The 27,784-nt window shown below is 38.8% G+C and overlaps 1 protein-coding gene across 49 annotated transcripts in view; it reads left to right on the top strand.

Moving 5' to 3' along the window:
- LOC129721789 (dystonin) overlaps positions 1-27,784 on the top strand; it is a 293,217-nt gene that overhangs the window by 185,525 nt on the left and 79,908 nt on the right. For 24 of the 49 annotated variants that reach the window (XM_055674764.1, XM_055674765.1, XM_055674772.1 and 21 more), the window contains exons 4-7: positions 3,250-3,267; positions 3,515-3,574; positions 4,210-4,299; positions 4,396-4,566. In XM_055674764.1, coding sequence (XP_055530739.1) covers positions 3,250-3,267; positions 3,515-3,574; positions 4,210-4,299; positions 4,396-4,566 — 339 coding nt within the window. Of the gene's footprint in view, positions 1-3,249; positions 3,268-3,514; positions 3,575-4,209; positions 4,300-4,395; positions 4,567-26,844; positions 26,935-27,784 lie in introns of those variants that run through there. The other 25 variants (XM_055674769.1, XM_055674774.1, XM_055674786.1 and 22 more) reach the window with 8 other exon arrangements.

The following is a 27,784-nucleotide window of genomic DNA, read 5'->3' as shown; positions in this document are numbered from 1 at the left end:
GAGATCCGTTAATTTTAAGCAACTTAGCAGAAAAAAGGTTTTCTCTATCTTTGAAAATAACCGATTTAGTTAAAAAAAAAAACACATTTTTTGCTTTATGGGGGGACCCTACTCTCGAAAGTTTTAAATTTTTTTTTTTTGGATTTGTTTTCGAATGTTTAGGGTAACAGATATAGTGAGTACTACGCCGTTGGCAGCGTTTTCCTTGGAACAATGTTCTTTCAACTGGTGGTAAGTTTTTCTCAGCATCTACTGAACCGATTTCACTGAAATTTTTTTTCTGACATGTAAAAATGGATTATCTAACTCGTCTAACATAGCCATTTTTCAATATCTGAATTTTCCAATGTTTTATGATTTTTAAATAGTGTATTTTCATGAAAAAAATTATTTATAGACCGTTCCGATAGGTATAAATACACTTACGATCAACCGTCATTTCAAATAACGTGCAGTATTCAACCAAACGTTGGCTGCGTCCTGTTGTTTACATCCAAAAGAAACAGATGCTGTCATTTTTTCTAACATTTAGTGCGAAATTTTGAAAATGCGTGGCCTTTCTCCCGAGCAAAGAAAGCGAATTGTGCACAAATGGGGCACCGTGAGTAGTCTTTCTATAAGAAAATTAGCCAGAGAAGAAGGTATAAGTGTCGGAGCAGTGCAAACCGCATTGCGGAAGTATTGTGAAGAGTGCACATTTACTGATGCCCCAAGACGTGGTAGAAAACCCGGGCCTGTTGATCCCACAATGGACAAAAAGGTTGAGGAATACTACACGTGGCATCCTTCAGTATCAGTACGAGATGTGGCGAGAAAGCTTGGAGCCTCGGCGAGTAACGTTATGCGTGCCAAGGGAAGAATGGGTCTGCAGACCCGTCGGAAGCAGAAGCAGCCAAAACGAAATCCAAAACAAGCTGAATCTGTGAAACCGAGAGCTCGGAAGCTTTATGACAAACTTCTGACCAAAAAAATGGGGTGTGTTATCATGGATGACGAAACCTACATAAAACTGGACTATAAGACTCTGCCAGGACCGCAATTTTATACATCACCGAAGGGAAAGGATGTCCCTGGACCAGTGAAAGCCATTTACACCGAAAAATTCGGCAAGAAGGTGATGGTTTGGCAGGCCATTTGTGAATGTGGGAAAATATCTCGTCCATTCATTACGAATGACACAATGAATGGTAAAATTTTCGTGAAAGAGTGTTTGCAGAAAAGGTTGTTACCCATGGTTAAGCAGCATAACAATCCTCCAATCTTTTGGCCCGATCTTGCTTCCTGCCATTACTCTAAGTATGCACTAGGGTGGTATAAAACAAATAATGTCACATGTGTCCCAAAGGAGATGAATCCTCCAAACTGCCCTGAAATTCACCCTATTGAAACTTTTTGGGCTTTGACTAAGGCAAAGCTGAGGAAATATGTCAAACCAGCGGACAATGTTGAAAAAATTAAAAAAGATTGGCTTAAAGTGGTAAAAATGGTCGGAGAACACACTGGGCAAAAGCTTATGAGTAGTGTTAAGAGAAAAGTTAGAGAACTCGCGTATCCTACGAAAAATAATCCCAACTTGAATTTAAACTGAAAAGAAAACACTTATTATCTATATTTCAGAATAAAATGACCCGAAAAATCCTGTATCTTTTGTTTTATTGAGAAAAGAAGATGTATTTATAATTTTCGGAACAGTCTATATTTTACTGAAATGGCCGCCATTTTGGCAATTTTTTTAATTTTCAAAAACGGCTATGTAACAAGTTAGATAATCTATTTACAGGTACTGTGTTATAGAGAGCATCCACGTTACCAGCTGCCCACAGCGTAATAGTCATGATAGGTTTTGGGTTTTCGGCTTTGCAGTCTCATTAAAGGATCTAAACGAATATTTTCTTCACATCCGACGTTGGTTGCAGCCTGTGCAGTTCAGTACAGTTCAGTGCAGAATTCTATCGCTACGTAGCACGGAGATCGTCAAATTTTGACCTTAACTTATCTCACGATTTCAAATTCCTAGAAAGCAGCGGTCTTCAATAAACTTGTTCAAAAATTGAAAAGCTTCTGAATGGTCAATAGTTTAGAACGAAAACTCGCTGTTATGTGACGTTGGTGTGCATCGCCGTATTTTGACCTTAACTTATCTCACGATTCCGACCTCTTAGAAAGCCTTGGTCTTCAGCAAAGTTGTTCAGAAGGTCAGCATGCACGTCATGCTTCATATATAAGTGCAACTTTTTTCGCTCTCCTTTCTAGAAGTTACTTTTTTCCATCATTGAAAGGAAATTGAAAACGAAACTTAATTTAGTTCAAAATACTCAAAACAATATGTACATGAATTCCGAAACAAACTGTGCACCAAAAACAAGTTATTGTTTTACTGAACAACTTTGTTGAAGTCGGCAACTTTCAAGATACTTTAAACCACATGCTCACAGCTTTGCGTTGTGGTTAAATTTTGAATCAAAATTTGCACCAATTAAAAACCCTTGACCCTCTGAACAACTTTATTGAAGATCGCACCCTCTAAGTGGTGGGATTCTCGAGCATAAATTAAGTTCAAAATACTCAACACTGCATGCTGCATGCGGTTAAGTTGCCGTCCACCGATTACAAGCGCATAACGTTGTGAACAACTTTGCTGAACACAACAGCTCTCTAGGTTGTCGAAATAATAATGTAATTTTTGTAGGTTCCTTAACAATTTAAGCACAACTTTCGGCACTCTGTAGATTCGCAAACCCCATGTTACAATCGTAACCAGCCACGATCGGTCAATCCGTCGCGGTTAACGATGCTGCCGTAATGACAGCTCAGCTTATCCTGATGCACGTTTGGGGCCCCTCCAACCGGTTTAATTTAATTAGTCGCGGATGCTGCCTCGGGAGGTCGGTGGCCACTGCGCTTGCCTGGCCAGCAAACTCCCGAACTGCGTTCGATAATTTATTTTAATCAATGCACGCAACACCGTCCACTTTTAGGCATTATCAGACGGTCAGTCAGTTGTACTCCACTAGCCAGCCCGAAGAAACAAGTGTCAAGTCACACATTTTTTCCCCAGGAGATTTGTCCAGTATTTTTCCGTAGGTTTTACTCATTTTCTTACTTCCAAATCCTCCACTTGTCCAATTCCCCGATGAGAGAAAACCAGTTGTGAGTGAGTGCACTTGTTTAACTGTAATGGTAATTAACTATAATGGTGATCATTACTTACATGCCTGGCCCTTTCGCTGTTTGCTTGATGTCATAAAGCATTGGAAGTATCTCAAGGTATGCTATATATTACCATTACTAAAGCTCAGTTTCATTCATTTTTAAATACAAGTAACTAGCTTTGCATTGCTTTTACGATCTTCGATCGTTATTTTTTTAAAGTTGAGTTCATTTAAAGATTTATGTTAACGCAACTCGGTTTTATAAGCTACTGGCTTGTATAAATATTCCGTTATTATTGGTTACTATTCCACTAGTAAAAACAGCAATACAAGAATATTACATTTCCAAAATTCATTTACAGACCTACACCCACTTACATGTATGTGTTGTCATCAGTGGAATACCCTGTTGTCCGCCGGCTGTAAGTTTATCTTGAGTGGAACATGGTTTGCAGTTTTGCAAAGATAGTTATTTCAATGTGTTTTTATCTTCAGTTCGTGTAGCTATTTTCTCTCCTTTGCACTACTTGCTATCTAATTCGTTTTGAGTTTACCGCTTTACAATTAGTACAGACTAGAGCGCCCGCGGAAGTCTCGTTTTTTTTCAGCACCGTGTTGTTGTAGTAGTAGTTTCGAAATTGTTTATTTGCGTGTGATTTGAATTATTCATTACTTGCTGCTGGAGTCCAACTCCAGGCCCAGATAATCGCGCCATTATCGACTGTCCACGATTCTCAAGTTCCGCGTCTGCGCCGCCTTATTTCGACGATGATCGCGCAACTTATTGCATGAATCCAATTTGCAGTTCGTTGCCTGTCAGCCGGCCTCCAAGCTGGGGAGTACATTGGCCGGTGGTACCTGCGATGTGGAGCATGTGATAAGAACCAACGCCCAGCAACGACGTCTTTTCGATGTTTCGTTTCCATTTCCTATTATTATTTTGTAGAGCAACAGCTTTGACGTTGTTCGTTTTGTACATCGTTGCACAACATCTGCAATCCAATTCAAAACTAACTGAAACTTTTCCGTTTTTTCTTCTTCCGCCGACTTTCTCTAGGCCTCCAGACGGGTAGACGACCTGTTCGAAGATCTGCGCGATGGACACAACCTTCTTTCTCTCTTGGAAGTACTATCTGGCGAACATCTTGTAAGTATCGAACCCCGAACCAAAAACGGCAATGTTCCGCCCACATGGACATACAGCAAACTAACGGCGATATTTTCTCCGATCCCCCCTTTGCAGCCAAGGGAAAAAGGAAAAATGCGCTTCCACATGCTGCAGAATGCGCAGATGGCACTGGACTTTCTGCGCTACAAGAAGATCAAACTGGTCAACATCCGGGCGGAGGACATCGTGGACGGCAATCCAAAGCTCACCCTCGGTCTCATTTGGACCATCATCCTGCACTTCCAGGTAAGTGGAATCGGTCTCATATTCTGTCTCCTTACCCACCGTTTACCGGGAAACAATTAGAAGCTATGAAACGTGGGTGGCTTGAATGACGCACCCTATTTTCTTTGTCGCACAACAGCTTGCATTTTTTCTTCTCGGTAGATTAGGAAAAAGATGCGTTTGTTTGTACAAGTGGTTGAAAACCACACTAACCATTGGTTGACGCAATCTTTGAATGTCACAGTCTATGTGCGGCGGAGCCTTTTGGGCGGAACTTAACTCAATAGCGAACCACAATATCTTCATTGTTCTGCTGATATTTTGCAAAATGGATTATGAAGTGTTGTTTTTAAAGTAAATTATGATTACAAATGCAAACCCTTTAGGTTAACCTGTTTAGTCGCCGGGGTAATTACTTGTTCTTCACTCAATGGTGCGTTGCATGACTGCTTGATCATTAAAATTTTGATTATTTTGTTTGTTTCTCTGGATTGTTATCGGTCATTGGCCGCAAGCATTTTGTTATAAAATGTTGGCCAGCATGAATAATCAATAACACAATTATTTCTCTGGTTTAAATGAAATATTTTGTCAGTCAGTTGTCAGTATCTTCAAGCAAAAAAAAAATGCCGTCTCGTTTAACCTTATTGTATGCTAGTATTGCATATTCAATTGTCTCTGCAAATCGGAAAAATTCATTAAGATCGTAAAGGATGAAACTTATGATTTCTAGTGTAATCCTTTGTGATAAATCAAGAACGGATGCACAGCAGCGAAAGCGAATAATATTATGTTGAATGGAAATTAAAAGTTTGAGGCCTGGTGCTTCAAAACCTTATATAGCACATTTATTTTCAGTTGAGATTTTCCAGAGTTGAGATCGTGATTTTCCTTAGATTTAGCGCCAGTTACTAGGTTTTTTTACGCGATTTTTATGCTAGTTACTTTTTTAATAACTCAAAAACAGTACAAGATATCGACCTCATTCCAATCACGTTTTCCGTTCAAGGACAAAAAAAAATCATATATCAGTTTTAAAAAAAAATCACAATTTTTGGTGTTAATACTGGAAATTTATAATATTGCATTGTGGCCTCGAGACTGACCACTATCATATTCATTTAAAGATCAAAAGTTTTGGGACAGTTTTTCATGTCATTTTTTCAACTCAATTTAGTTTTTTAAGCGGTTCCATACTAATTCGGAATGCATCCCCCGCGTGAAAAAAACCAGACTATATAAGGTTTTGTAAAGCTCGATAAAATATCACGTGTAAAAGTTAAAAAGGCTAAATCACCCGTGTCCTCTGAAGCCATATAGTTATTTTGGTCCTAATTATCCACAAGCCTCATCCAAACATTGGTACGATTTCCTAACTCATTATTGAATACACATTCACTCTATCTGTAGGAAAAAAATTGTTAAAATTGTTGCAGTATAATTTTATTCTCAAAATAATTAAAAGGACTTAAGCGTTATTAGATTGGGTCCGCAAAAATTACAACAAAAACCGATAAATTGGAGACAGAAAAAATCTAAAGCTGATCAAACAGAGGTAATACTTTATCAAAGTTTATCATTAGTTAAACATAATTTTAAATTATTTTAGGATTTTTATACTCAATGTTTGTTGTAAACAAACTGAAACGATTTTTTAATGTTTCCTGAAGATTATTTTCTGAATTGCCTTTTTTTTTTCAATTTTTCATATAAAAAGTTATGAATTTTTAACCATAAATTTTCCAGAACCGGAAGTCGCCATCTTGGAATTTCAAATGGGGTTTGACGTCGATTTTCGGCCTCTGCGCACTATCACGATTACAAAAATACCCATATTGGGTGGTATTATGACACTTTCGGTTGTTTTCCAGAAACCGGAGGCCGTCATATTGGATTTCAAAATGGCATGCAAAGTCTGGCCTCTGAGCGTCATTCTTGTTCCGGAAATACTTGTATTGGATGGTATTTGGTCATTTTCGACACCAGAAGTCGCCATATTAGAATTAAAGTTCCGAAATGGGGTGGAAATCGGTCATTAGATTGGACTGGACTGTTTTTTAAAACCGGAAGTCGCCATCTTAGAACTGATGTCTCAAGTCGTTTTTTGGCTTCTGTGCATCAATACGCTTCCAGCGATACCCTAGTTGGGTGGTATATGGACTTTTTCGGCTGTTTTTCAGGAATCGGAAGTCGCCATTTTAGATTTCAAAATGGCGATTGGAGTCCATTTCTGGCACATGGATACTGTTCTGGTCCTGTTGAAACCGACATTGAGTGATGTTCGGCCAGTTTCGACTGTTTAGAAAAAAAAACAGACGTTTCCATCTTGAATTCAAAAATAGTAGCTGTAGTCGATATTTAGCCGTTGAGCATCTCCCGATCATTTAGGCTGTATTCCGGGAAAAATGGTTAAAATATCGGTTTCTTTTGCATGGGAGGATCCTCCCTCTCTTCTCATTTATATGGGAGCCTTCCCTTCAATAGAAGAGAGGGGTGTCGAGCCTCATTGGAAATAATTTTTGCCCCAAAAACTTCCATATGCCAAACTTTACTCTATTTGCTTTATAAGTTTTCGAGTTATTCCAGTGGAGGGAGGGGTGTCGAACCACCATGTACAAATTTATCACCCTTTAAACATCTGCAAGCCAAATTTATTTCTATTTGCTTGTTTGGTTCTTGAGTTATGCAGGAATTTGTGTTTTATTCGTCGGGTTGCGTCAGGCCCGGACTTGAGGAGGAGGGGGGGGGGCAATTGTGTGTGTGAGAGAGAAGAAAGACTGACAGATAAAGAAAGAGAGAAGGAAACAGGGATAAGATAAGATAGAAAGAAAGAGAGATAGAAATAGAGATAAGATAGAAAGAAAGAGAGATAGAAATTGAAAGAGATAGAGATAGAGAGATAGAAATAGAAAGCGATAGAGAGAGAGATAGAGACAGAGAGCTAGATAGAGATAGATATAGAAAGGGAGATAGATATAGAAAAAAAGATATAGAGAGCAATAGAGATAGAGAGAGATAGAGAAAATTAGAGGGAGATAGAGAAAAATAGAGAGAGATAGAGAGATAAAGATAGAAAAAGAGATAGAGAGAGTGAGATACAGATAGAGAGAGAAATAGAAAGAAAGAGAGATATAGAGAGGCAGGATAGAAAGAGAGATAGGATAGATAGAAAGATAGATAGAGAGATAGGTAGAGAGATAGAGAGAGAGAGATAGAGAGATAGAGATAGAGAGAGAGAGAGAGAGAGAGAGAGAGAATAAGAAAAAAAGAAAGAGAGAGATAGAAAGAGAGAAAGAGAAGTGAGAGACAGAAAGAGTGAGATATAGAAATAAAAAGAGATAGGAAGGGCGAAAGGTGGAAAGAGAGAGAGAAAGAAAAAGAGAGAGAGAATAAGATTGAAAAAGAGAAAGAGAAAGGATAGAGAAAGAGAGATGGAAGAGGAGAGATGGATAGGAAAAGGGAATACTATAATCTTTTTCGATTTGTCTCTTGTTGCGAAAAGTCTTTGAAAACTTTTATCATGATGTTGTTATGAACGAAACAGAGTGAGAGAGGAGAGAATCTTTTTCAAAATTTATACGAGAAATCTTTCATATCTGCAAGCATGAAGAGAATATATTTGGACTTTCTTTCAGTCGACCGCATATGACATGAAGGCTTTTTTCTTTTACGAAAATGCTTGTATCGTCGCTAAACAGAGATTTTTCACAACTTGGTGGAAATTCGGGAAGATCAGATGTAAATATGTCACATACGATTGGGCCCAATATACTTCCTTGAGGTACCCCAGCCAATCAATGTATCAGATTTATCATTTAGATAGTGAACTTGAACAGTGCGGTCAGTCATTTAACTTCATATCATGTTTGTGATGTAATGAGGAAAACTGAAATTTGATATTTTACTTATTATATTTTTCAGTTGAAATCATATTGAGTACTTTAAAACACAGGCTAGTAGTCGAAACTGCTCATTTGCAAAAGTTTAATTCTCATTTATACGTGTATTAAAAATCATTCTTTCAAAAAGTTTACTTATAGATGAGAGTAAACTAACTAACTGATAACTCAGCTGCATTCTTTTCAGGTTTTAAAATTGAAGTGACTTTGAATTTTTCCATTTTTTTTATCATTTTGGTTTGTTTCAACCTTTTCAAATAGAAATTTTTGACTGGTAAGCTGATCACACTTTCACAGATTTTAGATTTATTACAGTCAATATTCGACTATCATCTTCGATTTATTGACTGTTGCAAACTTGTTTCTACATATTTTTCATTCAGACAAATAGCTGGACATTCCATTTTGTGAACAATGTCTAGTTTCTGTTGCTGCTCTGAAAAAAGTTATAATGTGACATTCAAAGTTGATCGAAATTGATTGAAGAAAAAATTAATACGCATGGCATAACATTTTTCACCGTTTTGCGAATTTTTTCTCTCTCTCTCTTGTCATTCTTCGTCTTCTTCTCTCTTTTTGCTAAAATTTGTTTCCATCGCCAACCATTATACTCACTTCGTGTCTACACCATACACGTGTGCGTGTTTGTCACCTTACAAAATGTCGCCACCATTAAAACCAATTAAATCAGCTTGTGAGTCGAAGACGCAGTTCAAGCGTTCGGCACCTGCGACAGGTAAGTTATTCAACTGTATACCTCGTAAGCCCACCATCGGCGGCTGGCGCGATCTCATTTGCATGAAAGTCAACCCTAATTTCTGTTTCGGTGTTCAATCTTATTTAGACAAATAAGCAGTTTATTGGCGTATCGCGCGTCCACTCAAAATTGACCCGCCTACGCCTGTCAAGCCACAAAGTAGCCCCGTAAGCGAGAGAAGCAATCAGTGGACTATAAAATTAAAATCATGTCCTAACCGGGGTTGCTCAGATCGAGTTTTTTTTTGCTTCAGTGCTTCAGTGATCTGCTGCTCCAATCCATAGAATGTAGGTGATGTAAGGCGACACAATTGTCACTGCATATTGGAATATATCAATTCCCACGAATTGCTAATTTGTTTATCAAATTTTTCTGGTCCATTTTGAATGGGCATATTCGACTTCCCACGATCGTATGTGTCCACACACGACTAACCTTAAAAACTAGCAAGTCAATCTTTAAAAGAATTTTCAATGGAAACCTGGTAGTATATGCTGTGACAGCCAGATGTCAGTGTGCTTGCTGAGGCTAGGAACGCACGAAACGAATCGGAAATCAATACCACGCGTCTAGCTATAATTCCGACCTAATTCTGGGTGTAATTATAATTCCATTCGAAGCTACGTGTGGGAGATTTGCATGGGCTAGTCGACATGAGACTCGCACTGGGGGGTGTAGAAGGCAAATTAATTTGTGCCATTAGTGATCAAACGCAACACCCAGCAGCAGGGGTTTGTGTACTGTGGAATTTAGCCTTTTAGTACATACTCCTAAGTAAGCAGTTGAAATGCGCAAATGATCGATTGTGGCGTATGTACGTTTAATTTTACAGATAATTTGCATTTGCAACTGTGTAAGGGTTCGACTGTTTGCTGTTGGGTTCATTTGGTGGTTGCTGCAGTCAACGGAAGTGACAACGCCTGTTTGATTTAGGGCGCAGTTCGCAATCGGGCGGCATGACTCGTGTATGACTCGTTGTGTGCAGTGGGATGTTTCACGGAATCGTACCGGCGCGTGTGCAGTGCGCAAATGTTACCCAAATCGACTCGTTAGTTGGATGCATTTTGTTATCTTGTCTAACCGTGTCCTTATCTAGTCTAATTTTGTCATTATCTGATTTGCTTCAAGTTACGTGACGTTTGATAAAATGTAGCGTCACAAACTTCAAAAGAAATAAATGTTTAGGTTATTTTTATAGATAACAACAGATTTCACTGCAAACCACAGACAGGCAGCGTTTTTGAATCGTTTCGAGTTTAGCCATTTGGTGTCAATGGCGCTAAGAATAAGTTTTATTAGCTTCGATTGTTTGAAAGTCAAGCATCTCCAAATTTTCATGAAGGATTCTAAAGTAGTGGAATGGAACTGCTCATCTTGTGATGCAAGATAAGCGCCACCACGCATCCTAAACGTAGCGAAATGCCAAGGCCTACCTGCGTACCGCATTTTGATCCACGTTTTTCGCGACATTGTGTAATCATCAAGTCAGCGCAAGCTTTGACAAGCGCCGCGTTTATTCACTGGACAGGGATAATAGCTCATCAGTCTGGTAATAAATCTCACGCGCATTGCTACCAGAGTGGCTAGTTTCGAGTGGTGCCGAGAGATTGACAACCGTGTGTTCGATAGCGCCATATCGCCGCACAGAGCCCCGTATGCAAATGCAGTTATGCTATCACTGTGTAACCGGCCGCGGTACTGCAGTTTTGTGCCTCTCGGGATCCGGATCACCTTGACTTGCCCTAACCAATCGGCAGCCTCCTGGTGTCTTGTCTTCGTGGAATAAACTTCCAGCTTGTCATGTTATTATCGCATCAATCAATTTGCTACGTATTAGTGTGCGCGCGACCGCTCGGTGCAACTTTGAAAGGTTCTTGGATAATCACCGTTTCTTGCTGCAAACAACAGCAAAAGTCAACTCATCAGAATGTTAATCATTAATGATCATTCATGCGAAAATAATCGATGACGTAAGTCACCGTACCGTGTGATATCAGGAGTTACCAGACATTGCATCGATTAGGAAGAACATGCTTTGGATGTCTTATTTTCATAGATATTTAGCAAAAAATATTTCAATATATAGATCTACATATTAAGGGAAGTTTAATCTCATAAATCTTCTTCAAAGCATTTATTCACAGTATGCCTAATGAATTTGTCGTGCAGTTATCTGACAAGATCTCGTGCGTAGAGTCAAACAACTTCTTAAAAGCTGCCCCCACATGGCCGCCGTTGTGGGTGTTGCAACATCCGACATTGCCACTAACGACACAATCCATTAACACCCGGATTGCTCGTAGAACTATGCGCAGAATTTCCTGTCACTGGTTTGCGTGTAGGTAGCGCCAAATCCATACGCGCCATTGGATATTAATTACCCATATTTCATGACTCCTACACCGTGCTTGTCTGCCAGGCTTTAATAGTTGGTGCCTGGTTGCTCTCGATGTGCTGTTATCCTATCACAAGAGCAGCACAATCCGAACTACCTTGGTAAGCGTCCAACGCGCTCATGCGATACCCCAATGGAGGCGGATAGTGTTTAGCTCATTTGACCTGCAACCGATCGTGTTCTGCAAATGCAATCGTCGCGTCGTCCCCGAATTCATTCACAACTTTAACGCATGCGCGACCGATTTCATTCATTAATTTACACGCTATTCATTCATAAAATCTGCAGTCGCCACTGTCGTCAGCGTGGCTAGCAGCACCGATTTTCCGTAAACGAAACGCTCAAGGTGAGCCTAGCGCGCAAACCTAATGGAGCAGAACGGTCGATCAGTCGGTCGGGTTGGCAGGTACGTACGAGATCCACTTAGTTTTGTTTTTTTTTTTAAGTCCACTCAAAAGGAATAAAAATTTACGCCTCCGCACTGAAAGTTCATAGTGCCGCGGCTTCGAACAAGGTAGCGCCTGCAGTTTGAACTCCGCAAGCAACGATCAGGTGCTATTTGGAATTTTGATAGCAGGATATAAATTAAAGTTGTTTAATGGCGTGCTTTGGAAACTGACAAAATAATCAAATACTGCGCGGGGTGGTGTCAGGGTTAAAAATCACATTGCACCTACTTATTCCAGTCTTAGTTTTCGATAAATGTTGTTTAAATGAAATTATTGATTCTAATTCTGGTCTGGTTTCTTCTAATTCCACTTATTATAGCAGTATTATCTTTCAAGTTTGATCAATATCAGATGTGTTTCTGCGTCAACTTCGTCGCTCATTTAATTTCAATATGGAATGTGTTATCTTGGCAAGTCTGCTTAATATTGACGAAGGTTTCTATTCGTTAAGGCCCGGTGTGTCAGCAGTTACTGTTGATTTTCAGGATACAGTTTTTATTCTTATTACGGACTCCTTCAAGGTTCATTTTTCAACAACCTCGGATAATTACTACTATGTAATTAATTATCGCTATTTTCTCATTATGTCTATCACTCATTAATCATATTAAAAAAAATGGATGATTTTTTCCCACCCAAAACTCCAATAGCTTCATTCATTCATCGGAACGCCCGAGCGTGACCAAATCATAATGCGATAAATTGCCTGCGGGCGCTGCATCGATTCAATTTACGACACCCATTCAACAGTTCCCAACAAATCACAACACCAAAACAATCGCGCACCCCATCACCATGCGCCCCTTGAAACCGCACGCGCGTCGATTCTTCAAACAGTAAATCTACGCCCCGAATCAAGAGCATCCCATTAGCAACGGTCGTCGATAAATTCTCTCGTGCGCCGCCACACATTGCTTGACATGTTAATAATAGCTTTTAATCCAATTCACCATGGCAAGTAAACATCGCAACAAAACAAATGGCAAAAATTACAAAAAAAATGAAACCGTGTACTCTTGGTTTAATTGAACTCGTAGCCAGCGTGAGCACATGCAGACAGGCAGTGTAATCACTTCAACATGGCTTTACGAATCCAGTGGCCTAACTGAACTAGTGCTGACAGTTAAGCTCGTGGCGAATTCAGTTGGGGTCGATCTGCTCCTGCTGTTGTTGCACTTATGGGCGAACGCAATTTATAAATCCTCGCCGTCAAAAAGATAAAATCATGTCGTTTGAGATTGGCGGTGCCGTTCGCCATTGAGCTGACGAAAATGTCATAAATCTCTCGAAACTGACACGACCTACGCTTGGCCCCGGTGTTTGGATACGATTGAGAATTCAATACAGCACGATAAAATAAATAAAAAAGACAATTTTGCTGCGAGCTGGAAGTTGGTTTGTTGCCGGTTTCCTTCTGCCAGCGACAACGCCGCTCTAGCGGAATTGCGGCGAAACTCGCAACCAGTGTGTCTTGGCTAAGTCGGTTTTTGCTGCTTTCCAGACGCAATCAACGCCAGTTCATTTACTGAGCAGTTAATGACCCATCCGAGTCCCATTATTAGTCTATCGACTCAGCGGTACAAAATAAAAACACATAAAGTTCACATTCGCGAACCATCGCTTCACTAACTGTCCTTGTACGGTGGCCATATATGGTCCTAAACAACCAGCCGAGCTTCATACTCTGAACCGCACGATCCGCATTCTTAACGATCTTTAAATTCCGAAAAGTGATCACAGTGGACACAACAGGTACTGACCAATCAGTCGTGTGTCCTCCGGTCCAACTATTGCTAAAGTCAGGGCTCCGGTGAGGACTTGAGCCTTTGAGAGTTGAATCGTCACCGACTAATTGAACACTGCTCAACACACTTATTTGCTCATTCTAATCGATCACACTGCGTGCATCTCATCTAGGGTCTGACCACGCTAGATAAGGTGTGTGTTGTTGTTGTTGTCGGTTGGAGCCGGTGTCAAATGCTGTAGCTCGATTATGCAAAAAAGGCGGGCGTGAGTGCGCTTCAGGCGGCGCAACATCAAACGCGATCAGCAGCAGCAGTGAACGGCTCGCGCGTCGACAAATCAGGCGCTGCGTTGTTTGGGATGTGGTTTATTTGGTGGCAGGCAGTGGCGCACCATGCACACCACACGCCATAGTGCACAGGAAAAATCGATCGATAGTGCGCGGTCGTTGTGGAATTTGCATTGGTATTAATTATAATGAGGAATTTCGTATGCGAAAGGGTAGAGTTGTACGTCCAAAGTGAGCCTGCCGGCGGTGATTAGGTTCTGCGATTCTTTACTCTGCTCAGGTGGAGTTGTGAAATTGCCTCGGGCGCGTTTTGCAAACCTGCTAATGTGAGGTTCGTCGATTATTTATTACTATTTGTCAGTAATAACTGATAGTAATTTGTTTACAAATTGATTTAACGTGGGATAATTGCCGACCGCCAAACGTGAGTGGCGATACTTAAATTAACTAAAATTGCAATCTAAACACATTCTTCGTGAAGGAAAACCAAATCTAATATTTAAAAAAATACCTTGGAACCATTAAAATTGTTTAATCAAATTACATGTCCCAGAAAAAAATCGATGTTGAGAATGTCAAGCTGGACCTCAAACTGAAAGACATTTTTATTTGAAGTATTTTTGTAGAACATTTCGACTTTCTAAAAAAACCTAAATTAATCCACCTAGCGGTCAGACCCAGCCTTTCTCATTCAATTTTTTATTTGTAAAAATAGATTTACGTGAACGCTTCAATCAAATAAATGTATATTCACTCTTTAGGTTCTAAAATATTGATGTTGTAATCTTTACATATAAAAAATGCAGTCAAGTCTGTCTGTCTGTCTGATCCATATTACCCGAAAACTACCGAACCGATCGACGTGAAAATTTGTATGTAGGGGTTTTTGGTGCCGATAAAGGTTCCTATGATAGTTTGAGACACCTCCCTCTTCTGGAAGGGAGGGGTCCCATACAAATGAAACATAAATTTCTGCACAACTCAAGAACAAACCAAGCAAATGAAACCGAATTTGGCATGTGGATGTTTTAAGAGGTAACTAATATGTCCATAATAGTTGGATGAAACACAAATTTGTGCACATCTCGAGAACTAATCAACCAAATGGAACAAAATTTGGCAGGTAAACAAATATGTACATAATGGTTTGAACCCGACTCCCTCTTCTATAAGGGAGGGATCCCATGAAAATGAAACACAAATTTCGCACAGCTCAAGAACCAATCAAGAAAATACAACCAAATTTGGTATGTGAATGGTATGACGCCCCTCCCATTTCTGGAAACACATGTTTCTTCACAAAATTTTGCACATCTCGCGAACTAATCAACTAAATGGAACCATATTGGCAGTTGAATGTTTTTAGTGGTAACAAATATGTTCCATAATCGACCTCAGACAACATTTTGGATTGTAAGATGGCAACTTCCGGTTTCTGGAAAACAGCCGAAAATGACCAAATACCACCCAATATGAGTTTTTCTTTAACCAGTATGCCGTTCAAAATCCATTATGAAATCCAAAATGGCGACTTCCGGTGTCGGAAAAACAGCGGCAAATGACCAAATACCACCCAATATGGGTATTTCCGGAACCGTAATGATGCACTGGAGCCACAAATCGACTTCAGACAACATTTTGAATTGTAAGATGGCAACTACCGGTTTCTGGAAAACAGCCTGAAATGGACGATTCCCATTAAATATTAGTATTTCTGGAACCAGAAAGATGCACAGAAGCTAAAAATTGATCACAGACACAATCTTGAATTTTAAGATGGTGACTTCCGGTGTCTTGCAAACAGCCGGAAATGACCAAATACCATTCAATATGAATGTTTTCGGAACCACAATTACGCCCAGATGACAAAAATTGATTTCACAGGTAATTTTAAAGTCCAAAATGACGTCTTTCGGCTTCTGAAAAACAGTCCAAAGTGACCAAATATCACCCAATATGAGTTTTTCTTTAACCAGTATCCTTAATACCATTTTGAAATCCAAGATGGCGACTACCGGTTTGTGAAAAACAGCCTAAAATAAACAAATACTATCCAATATGAGTATCTCTGGAACCAGAATGATGCAAGGAGCTAACAATTGACCTCAGGCACCGTTTTGAATTGCTAAATGGCAACTTATAGGCAACAGTCGGAAATGACCGAATAATACTCAATATGGATATTTCCGTAAACGTGATGATGCATAGAAACCAAACATTGACCCTGGACACTATTTTGAATTTGAAGACGACCACTTTTAGTTTCTGGAAAACAACCAAAAATACCTCCCAATATGGGTATTTCCGGTTTCAGATTGATGCCAGAAAGTCTGCTGATAATGACAGAATACCACCCAATATGAATATATTCAGAATTAAGGCGATGTACAGGAACAAAAAGACGAGGATGTTGTCATTTCGATAAAACCAATCATTTCAAACGATTTGTTATTTGACTTTGATCATATCCTATAGCCGATTCGTCGTGCATTCGCAGACTTCAAACAAACCGCAAGGAATCAATGAACTTGGAACGTTCAAATAGTACGACACCACATTTAAATTATGTTGAGGCCACATATATCGATCAAGGCAGGTATAGTTTTAAATAGTCTTTGAATTTCTCTTCTTTCCATAACTTTTGAGCCACATATCAAATTATTATGAAGTTTGTTATTTGTAAGTTTGAGAAATGACTCGTTCGTATGACACTAGTTATGTTCAAATAAGTCATGCAATCTTTGAGATAATAGACTTTCGTTGTTTTATTAACAATTTAATACATAACGGTTGCTTAAGTTCGATTATAATCAAATGAAATGGGAACGTGTAGGGCAGCCAAACTTTGAAACCACGTATTCAATCATAATTCATCAGTTAACCCTTAACTAGCCCGCTCATCTGATAATAATATTGATCAAATCGGTTGTGTAGTTTCTGAGATAATGAAGTTTCGTGATTTTCCCATTTTGGTACTTTACAGACGAAGTTACAATGCGATTACAGTAAAATTCAATAGGGTGTTACGAGGCAGCTAGACTTATTAGATGACACTAATTTTGTGGAAATCGGGTCAGCCATCTCTGAGAAAAGTGAGTGAGTTCAAGTAGCCTTTGAAATATGTTCTGTTTCAAAGCTGGATTTCACATTTTTAAACATAACAGGCAAAGTAATAGTCTGATTGCAAAACAAATCAATAGGGTCTTATGGGGCAACTACACCTTCCATTTGACACTGATTTTATGAAAATCGGTCCAGCCATCTCTGAGAAACATGAGTGAGATTAAGTAGTCTTCAAAACACGTTTCTTGTCATAGCTTTTGAACCACAAGTTCAATCTTTATGAAATTCAAAAGTTAAGGGTATTTTAGGTAGCCCGTTCATTTGAGACCAATTTTGTTCAAATCGGTTGTGTAGTTTTCGAGATAATGATGTTTCATGATTTTTACATTTTGATACATAACCTCTAAACTAAAAATCCGATTACAATGAAATTTAATAGGGTCGTATGGGATAATGAGACCTTTCATTTGCAATTAATTTCATGAAAATCGGTCCAGCCATCTCTGAGAAAAGTGAGTGAGAATAAAAATCTGCACAAACACACACACACATACACACACACACACACACACACACACACACACACATACAGAAAATGCTCGGCTCGTCGAGCTGAGTCGAGTGATATATGCCATTCGGCCCTTTGGAGCACTTTTATACTTTCGGTTTTGCAAGTGATTGCTATACCTTTCTAGGAGAAAGGCAAAAAGAAAAGAATTGCGAAAAGTGCAAAAGAGTGGTTTTGTAATATTATAACATTTGTCATTTTTTCATAAATCACGTTTGAGCAACCTGAAATCTATTTTTCAGAAAGTCGAAATGTTCCAAAAAATTGTCTAAATAACATTATCTTAAATCTAGGGTTGAGCACCTTGATTTTGCAACATCGATTTTTTTTATTTATCCGGGATTCGATTATCCGAAATTTTAGACTCGTAGTAGTTTTTTGTAGTTGTTTGTTATTGATATTTATTTCAATACTAGTTGGCCACTTTCAAATGCATGTTGGACTATTAAAAGTTGATATTTAATCTAAAATGATAAATTATTTTTTTGAAATATCGAATTGAAGTTCAAGATGTAACTATGACACTATCGACAATTCGATGCAGATGGCCAGCGCTGGTCTAAAACTTAATTAATTATCTAAACTGCGATAAATCCTTCGTTCAGTAGATCATGAAAACGCGTGGATTGATTGCTTACTCGAAAACGAATCTGCATCTCGCTTCTTATACGGATCCACTGCACAGCTGTTTTCTCCAATACCTGAAGACTTTTTCTCCATTAATTGATTATTTTAGAAAAATTGTTTTCTAACGATTTATTGTTTTTTTTTTTAATTTCATAACTTGAATAATAGTTGATTTTTCAATTGTTTGATGTTACATATGTTATATTCAAACTAAACTTAAAAAATAACTAAAAATTAATGTGATTGAAAAAAAAAACAATTTACAAAACCCATTGCTCATGAAAAAATATTGGATTGCTCAAAAAAATATTCACACATGCAAAAGTTTGTCTCTGCAATTTGTTATTAACAATAGCAAAGCTTGGAATAACGCAGTACTGTCCTTTTTTTAAATTATTGATAGGTAGTTCAAACCCCTCTCTAATGCTCCGACATAACTTCACACATGATAAATGACGCACATGAAACATCTGTCATCTGTCAACAATCCTCATCCCATCACCGAAATTGGAAATTTCATGTCGATATTCCAAAATATCTCAAATCAAAATAGTTGATCAGATTTTACATAATGTTTAAAAATTATGACCAACAGCTTAACCCGATCCCGGCGGAGAAAAACCAGTTTTTACCTCAAAAATGAACTTCAAACTCTTATTACTCATCAACTATATACACAATTAACACAAATCAATCTGTTCTTCAAACTTACAACTTACAAGTAAATTTTCAAGTATAATTGTTGAACTTGAATCAAAGTTTGAATGTCACCCGTCGGGAATGGGTTTATCTTATACTCTATTTTTTTTTTAACACCTTAAGTTTTCACGTATCAGCAAAATAATTATCCCTTTCTCCGTACATCTTGAACGTTGTAGTATACTTAAAGAATTAATTTGGGGTACGATATGTGCAGCATGTCTTGTGTAGGTTAAATGTCTTTTCTATTTTTGAAAATATCGAAAAAAAATTGTATTGCTCTATCTTTAAGTACAACTTCTTGAGAACATTTTTGTAAATTTTGCTAGAGCTTTGAGTAATAAGGAGAAAGTTGGATAGATTTCAAGTGCGGTTTGTCACGCGCCATAAGCTAAACTTGAAACTCGATATGGTGTTTTGCATAAAATGGCTTTGCCGAGGTACAGCCGGTTTTCTTCAATTTTTCATAAATGTTCGTTATTAACGTCTTCGGTCATAATTGATTTTTTTTTAATAAACAAACAACTTTTTTGCCATCGAATAACTGTTCTATTGAAAAATTACAATTTCAATGCATATAAAAACTGCTACACACTTAACAAAAATCCAAACTGCTTATTTTCTCGCGCAAAAAGGTTTATAAACCCCATCATGGCCCTGACATTTTCATAGTCTATCCTCAATGTACTACAACAGGTACAGCCTTATTCCATCACTTGACAACCTAATTTTGATGGCAATGCCATGATATTACAGAAATTATTGGACATGCAGTTGTGAAGTAACGTTCATAATCAACTGCCAGTGGTTTGGCTAAATTTAGATTTAATTTACATGCTTTATATCTTTGATACCATGTCTTTCTTACACCTTAAAATTACGTTTTTATTACGTTTTTGGCGGTTTTTGCCGATGCACCTGCATCAGAACCTATAGCCATGTGCTAATTTAACACGTGTTTCGAAAATTAGTTAAGACGCAGTTAGCTTTGATTTCCTTACGACTGGCAAGAGGCGAAAGGAGGTGAGTGGAGGACTAAAAGCAAAGGTAACTTGTAGTCAGAACAGGAATGTTTGTGTTGCTACACTTAAGCAGGTATTAGACGACGCAAATATTTACTATTTTTGGTACGATTTTTATTTGCACAAAATAAAATCTGTATTTAAAAATAGCAAAAATTTGCTTCGTTTAATGCCTGCTTTACAAAAATAACAAACTTTAGTGCACCTCAGGTTCAGAGTTTGCTTGGGAAAGACAAGCAAACTATATATATTCCGATTCACCTTCACTATCCCTTTCATGTTTAGGACATGTCCGAGTAAGGTGAAGCCAATCAGTCGTAGGTTCGAGTCTCGGTTCGGGAGAGACTGTTAGTGTCAGTAGGATCGTAGAACTAGCCCCGCAATTGTCCTGTACACCTACCAGTTGGCTACGAAGTCTGTGTATAATAAACAGAAGGTCGAGTTCCGATTCGGAATGTAGCACCAAGGCTTTGGTTTGCTTTTGCTTCTCAAGGCTTTAACCCTTTTTCTCGCAGAAATAATTTCTGGCTACGCCACCGCATCATTCAAGTAACATAACTCGGGTTCTGAACCTTTTTCTGTAGAAAAAAACAGCGCCCCGAAAATCGCCAAGTCGTTTCCAAGAGAACTATTTTTTTCGACTTGTAAATTTATTTTTCACTTTTGTCACCTTGCCCTTAAAATTCTTATTTAGCTAGAGTAATAATGTAAGTTTTTAGCAAATCTATCAAGTCTAACCCAAGTTCTTGCAGTGTTAATGATCTTGGCGGCATATATATAAAAAAAAACTTCTTCAAGAAACGTTTTACCCCAAAGACGTATATATAAAACTGATAAACTGACTCGGCAGACTTTGTCCCACCTATTTTTCTTTTATTTAATTTTGAACATTTACGATTAAACATGTTTTCATTTCGAATAGCCAAGGCTTTTAGGGTTTTATTAGTTAGTGAAAAGGAACAGTTTCTATTACTCACACTAAAAGAAACCAGTTTTTTAAGTTCACACACAAAAGAAACAGTTTTAAAATTGTTCAGTTGGAAGACGACCTTTTTCGAAAATGAATAAGCAGGAGGACTTTCCAATATATTACAGGACGTGTGAAGAGCATGGGAATTCTAAATTGATTCCTAACACTTCCAAAGATTCATTTTGAGATTTTTGAAAAGCCATTTCAAATCCAAACATTACGTTTAAACTCAAAAGTCAAATTGTTTTCAGAATGGGAACATCGTCACCTTTGAATTTGCCTCCAAGTATCGTCGATTGTACTACGTTGGTTTTAAGATAGTTTAAGACCAATCTTGTCCAATAACATGAGTTTGTTTGGTTCGGGTTTCGTGAGGTTCAGGTAAATAAGGGAATTGCTGGATGATCTAGAAGACTTAAGGAACTCTTTTGGATAGTTGATTACTTCTTCTTAATTATTTATACAATCTACACACTTAGATTTCATTGCCGAGATCTCAACAGCTGATAAATTCAGCGGAATGGCCTACAAATTTTCGGCAGAATTTTCAAGAATTTCGGTAAATGAAATGTGGTTTACGGTACATCGATATATTTGTTAAATGTTTGTCGAAATGTATTGCTGAAAATTGCTAAAAAATTCGCTGAGTTTGATCAGCTGTTGAGAAGTTTGCCGAGATAAATTATGTCTAATCTAGTCTAGTCTAGTCTACACTAACACAGCCAGTACTTGAACGAATCCTGGAAAATGATATCCACCATTTAAGAAAAATGAATTCCATACATTTTTCTTGTCAACGGCCAGGCATACTGTGTAGCGCAATATAATACAATGTAATCTAAGAACGGGGACAACCCGTACCAACCGATCCGTATGTATGAAGTAATATAATTCGTTGGGAGTGACAAAGCTAAGAAATTGCACTCCTTTGTTGACCAATCTTCTGGGATGGAACATAGGTATTTCTTCCTTATGTTCGGGTTTCAAAACCAAGGATATAGCGCCTTTACTCGCTTAAAGTTTGTCGAGATAAATTATGTGTGTATTAACTTATTTATACAATCTACTGATTTATCAGAAATTTCTTTCGAAATTATGAAATTCAAATCGTCGTCATGTTAGTTTTCCGCTGCCAAAATTCCACATTCACGTGATCGTGGATACATGGTTCTGAACGATATTCGGAAACGCATTTGTAATGAATTGCTGAGTCATCAAACGATTGAAGTTTTGCGGGAATAAAATAGATGAAAACCACATCTGGCACTTTTGGGGAATTATAAAAATTTTCATTTTCCAGAAATGGCGGGCTAGTTTTCTCGCAAATATGAGAAAAACTGAAGCGAATAGAAAAGATCAGGTGGTGCCATTCTTAGAGGATTGGTAGAATTTCTTAGCTTCGTTGGACAATTGGTCACTTCTTCTTGATTATTCATCTACATCAACCAACGTCGTTTACATAATTCTGAATGATTTTCGGAATGAACTCCTATTTCGTCGAGATTACACGGTACAAATTTTTCGAAACCGAAACCAGTCCGATGAAAACTTTAACAGGTACTTCTCTATTGCCAGTCGCTAACAATATCTATATATAAGAAAATCTCTGAAGTTGAATCGCGTTGCATTGCGGTAATCTAATTTTGGGTTTTTTGACTGGCGGTATATTAGTTTCCGAATGCTGGATCTGAGATATCTAAGAGTTCAAATATACTATGGTTGATAAATATTTAAAAGGTACCGTTGAATTTCATTCAAATTACCTGAGCCACTAAAACTATCTTTTCATACAACGGATTAATCGCAAATCGTTGAAAAATAGAATTATTTCATTGTCATTGTTGCTTCGTTAAAAAATAACCGATTAATCATGTTTTAGTGAAAAAAAATTCTAGCAGTAGTGAAGGTTGTCAATTGATAAACAAATCAACTGCAACTGCCAACGCCTTCTAAAAACGCAATTTGTCCTCTATCTCTACTACTGCTGTTTGCAGTCGAGAATCGATTTCTTTTCTTTCAAAGTTTTCCCTTCAATATTTCATAATTTTTCTCGTCGTACAAAAATGCTCTTTGATAAGACGAACACTACAAAAAATGAGTACAAATGAGTACATTTCTGTCTCTCCCCTTAATTTATATATAAAATAAATATACTTTATATATATTTTAGAAGAATAAACTTAAATTCTTTTTCGTAGCAATGTAAGGTGAAGCAAACACTGAAAATTTAAGCCCAGTTGGAGAATATCAAAACAACGTCCCTCAGAAAGGTGATTGCGTTTCTCGTCAACTGGCTCTTAAGAAAAAATCAATATAATACTCCAACAAATTTCTATTGAAAATTATAAAATGCAGTTGCTCTTAACTCTTCTCAATTTACCTAAGCAAAAGTGGATAATTTCACACGGGGATTTGACTGTGACACTAAATTTGATTTTGTTTCGGCTCTATGGGGTCTCCGTCAACGTTTCGATCCGGTTGGTTGGAATCTTCATCAGGGCCTATTTTAAAATTTATTTCGTTATATGAAACATAGAAAAACGAACATAAATTTCATTTAGCTAATATTCGTGTTCAACTGATTCCCCGAAAATGGGTGGGAGGGGAGGTGAGTTAGGTGTTTGGGGGGTGTTATTTGGAGTTGTGTGTTCGGTCCTGCTCTTTGTCTCTCTCTGATCAAGAGTAGGAGATTTACGTACACACAGCTTAATTTATCGTTGTCAGTTTGATGGTTGACCGTTGTAGTTGGTTGTAGTTGCGATGTAGCACATCTCCAACACTTGCAGAGCTGGTGATTTCTAGGCACTGTCGAGGATTGCTTGCGTGTTAAGGTCGAATCAGGGAGCTCCGTAGCCGGTCGTGGGTTCGAATCTTAGTAGAATCAGGCCATTTGGTTGTCAAAAGACTTTAGCATGGGTTTATTCTCAGGCTCCCCACCACGTACCCTTTCCTTCAATCTGAATTCTACAGAACCCCTGTTGACTCTCCTAACAAAAATTAGTCTCTATTATAATAAAACTGGTGTGAGTAACATATGAAAGTTCTCTCCAGGAAATTGTAGTTAGGCGATATTGTTAGGATCGATAGAGGATTGGTTTAGTAGAACAGTAAACTTGAAACGGAGGGTAAAACTTACACACAAGCACGGACATGAAAGATAGCGTATCGCTTACTTCAATAGTGATACTGCCAATAATATAAAGTGCGGAGTACAGAAAACACCTGGGCAATATCTATTTAGATCTAATCTCTGGTTGCAGTGATGAGTCCACACAGAAAAAAAGGTCGAATCGGTGGTTGAACTGGATGCAGTGATCGGTCACTGCTGTCTTTATGCGGAGTGGTTGGATTTTGTGGTCTTCATGTTGGTGGCCATTGGAGAGCAGTTTGTCCAGTGTATTAACATGTGACTGGTGCCCGCAATACGACATCGAAGTTTATTTGACGTCATACCAATATACTTACCGTATCAGTCCCGGTAAGCAATCTGATACACAATGTTATTCTCATTTATTAAAATGATGAAGGTCCCAACCAACCTAATCGAAACGTTGGCGATGACCCCATAGAGATCAGCGCTGTTTTAATTGAGGCTGCTAAGCCGAAACAAAATTAGAGAAAAGTAGATAAAAGTAGACAGTTAAAATAAGTAAAACAGTGTTGGAACTCTAAACAACTCATCAAATAACACTAAAATTACATATTTCGAACGAGAATCATACGAGAGGCACTGAGCGCATATATTCAAGCATAAATAAGCTTATGCAAGCATGTTTTCCCTCTTGCTCTGTCGTTGAAATCCTTCGATGTCTTCTCGACTGTCGGTAGGACACTTTACGAATATTTCGCATAACAAAATCGCGTTTTATGTATTATTTCAACTCTGACAACACTTCTAACATTTTTTTCCTCCCTTTGGATGGTTGATCTTTCTCGGTGAAATATACACACTATGTTTGCTTTAACATGACGTTTCGGCGTACTGTTATTCAGCCATCGTCAGATATGACAAAACAACATTCTTCTCCCACCAGTGTGGTTTGCTTACTGGTGGGAGAAGAATGTTGTTTTGTCATATCTGACGATGGCTGAATAACAGTACGCCGAAACGTCATGTTAAAGCAAACATAGTGTGTATATTTCACCGAGAAAGATCAACCATCCAAAGGGAATAAAATTATACGGTGACTAAAACCTCAAACAACACTTCTAACATGTTTGTATGGTTTGGTTATGACAACTAACTGAAAGAGTGACTACACCTCTACTTGATGCGCCCATTTTGTTAACGTCTCAACCGTCAGATTTTTGCTAAAAATATTGTAATGATCACTTAACTCAGAAGTGCAATTGATCTCACCGTATGAAAATGTCTCGACATTGTATACAAATATGTGAATGATTGAAACAAAAAAATCTACAGCAGAGTAGAGAACCGTTCACATTTGGAAGTCAGCTGCTGTCTATCCGTCTGTCAGCAAGTCTTTCGCTGTTGAAAATTTCACGGTCGACATCCGCCACCTGAAGCAGCAGCAGCAGCAGCACTCTTCAGGTCCGTTAGGTACAGTTTGTCTAAATCATGCACACTTCATACCCACCTATACAAACATACGCAAACCGGCCGGACTTTGTGAAAATAATGCAATAAGCTACGTGCATGTGTCAGCGTTTTCCGACGCGACAGTCATGGCGGGTGGTAAAAAACTGGCAGCAACAAAAAGGTAGACTGTACAAACCATAGTCGGGCTTTCCGTATGTTGTTGTTTTGGTCACCTTTTTCCATGAGCGGTATCTGTACTAGAGTCGGAAGCCCCCAATGAACAGTACCGGAGAATGAATGTACTAAAATTTCAACGCATATGGGTTGAAAGAATCGTATAATAAATTAATGTGGAAAAATGTGTTTCGTTCCGAAAGGCATCCATGCGTGAAAGCCAGAGCAGAACAACTACAGCTGTGACAGCGCGGAAATGGAGAGTAGGTGACCGTACTGAAAAATTGCTTTTATAGTTTATCAAATGGCATTGAAATACTGTTCACGATCAATATGAACGAATTCTTGTGTAGGTAGTCAATCATTAGACCCACTCAACTTTGGCACCTTGATCTTGTAATGCAGCCCCCGCGCGAGGTTTGTTCGAAGTTCCGCTCTGATTTATTTCCTTTGGACGGCAAACAATATGCAAATCCGTTCGGTCCGGAATTGCTGTCATGGCTCAATTCGGCGCCCTCGCAGTTGTTGCTGAAAACACAAACTGCACATCGTGGATGGCCGTTTTGAAGCCAAGAGCAAACAGTGACGCAATGATTGCCACCCAGCCGTGGTGTCGAACCTTTTTTGGAGAGCAGAAACAACACCAACAAAAGCGTCGCAAAACGATGAAGATCATACCCGACGCGAAGATCTTCAACCCTCAGGGTGTGTTCTCAGACAAGAGACTCCGGCGGCACACTGGTTGCTGATGCTGGTATGTTAAATGGAACTCCACCAGTGCCGTACACGAGCTTAACCTCGCGCCCAAGCAGGTACAACTTTGCCAAACTTGGTACTAAAGAGTATTCATCATTTTTACTAGCTGGAACTTTGGCGCCGCGGCCGCTGCTGCCGTTGCTGTCATTTGCGGCGGATAGGTTCACAAGCGAAGCAGTATGAACAACAGTCACAACAGTCAAGAGAGCATGACGCTCGACCCACAAGCACCAGTCCGGTAGCACAGTGCGTGAGAGCGAGAGAACGTGAGCGCAGAGAACGTCGACGGCAGTAAAGATACACACCTTTAGTGAAATTGTTTCCAACTCGTCACTTTCAGTTTACCTCAAACAAACGTGACGAACGGTTGTCGAAGTTGTCTAGTATTAGTTTGTTCTTATTTATTATCTGTTCTGTTTGTTGTGAAACTGCTGTTCTGTGAGTTGAGGTTTATAGTAGGATTGAATTTCCACGGATGTCCCGCGAACTAGGATTAACTAGGCAGTTGATCACCGATCGTGCTTTTCGATAGTGAATTCGGCCGTGCAAGAAAGAATAGAGCAGAAAAATGCATAGGCTATGAGTGGAACTTTGACAGCAAGTTGTATGCATTCCAGTCCAGTGGTCACGCTGTGGACAAAAACATCCCTTTTATCAGTTGACAAATTTAAATCATTAATCTAGGATTTGTCGAGTTTTCGTCTCGCTGTTTGTGTCGATAAATTTTATTTCATTGGAAACATGCTGGTGCTTAATTCCAGTTCCAGAAAAGGATTTAATCTATATAAACTGCTACGGCAAACGCCCACACAACTTCCTATTCGGTAGGCACCTCCACCTCCGTTGTGCCGTTCAAGATCATTTCCAGCTTATTTATTAGCGTTCTTGGTCAACGGCCCACGCAACTTCTGGTGAGCCCCGATGATGCAACTAATAGAATTCGGATTTCCATAGCCTATTTCGAGTGCTATAGACGGACCACTGTCAATCGTACGGAAATTCTTCCTGCTCGCAAGTTCCGGTGCGCGCCTTTGCTGGCGGAGATAATGGCAACACATTTGTCGAACGTCGGCGGTAATTTAAATATGGTTTTGGTGTACGACGACGCTTCGATTACCTGCGGTTTCGATTGGCAGCGCGTGTGGCTGCTTGGGTGTTTTTTTTAGTGTGTGGGTGGGTGGCGAGCTCTCAAAATTCAGCCAATCTGCGATGAACGCAACTGTGCGACTCCGCTGGCTGCTGCTGTTGTCATCGCCTACGACAGCTGCTGTTCGGCGGTAATTGTGCG

This window comes from Wyeomyia smithii, chromosome 2 (assembly GCF_029784165.1).
Source record: "Wyeomyia smithii strain HCP4-BCI-WySm-NY-G18 chromosome 2, ASM2978416v1, whole genome shotgun sequence".
Classification (NCBI taxonomy): Eukaryota; Metazoa; Arthropoda; class Insecta; order Diptera; family Culicidae; genus Wyeomyia; species Wyeomyia smithii.
The sequence above is the reverse complement of the archived record's forward strand: the minus strand, read 5'-3'. Positions and strand labels throughout refer to the sequence as shown.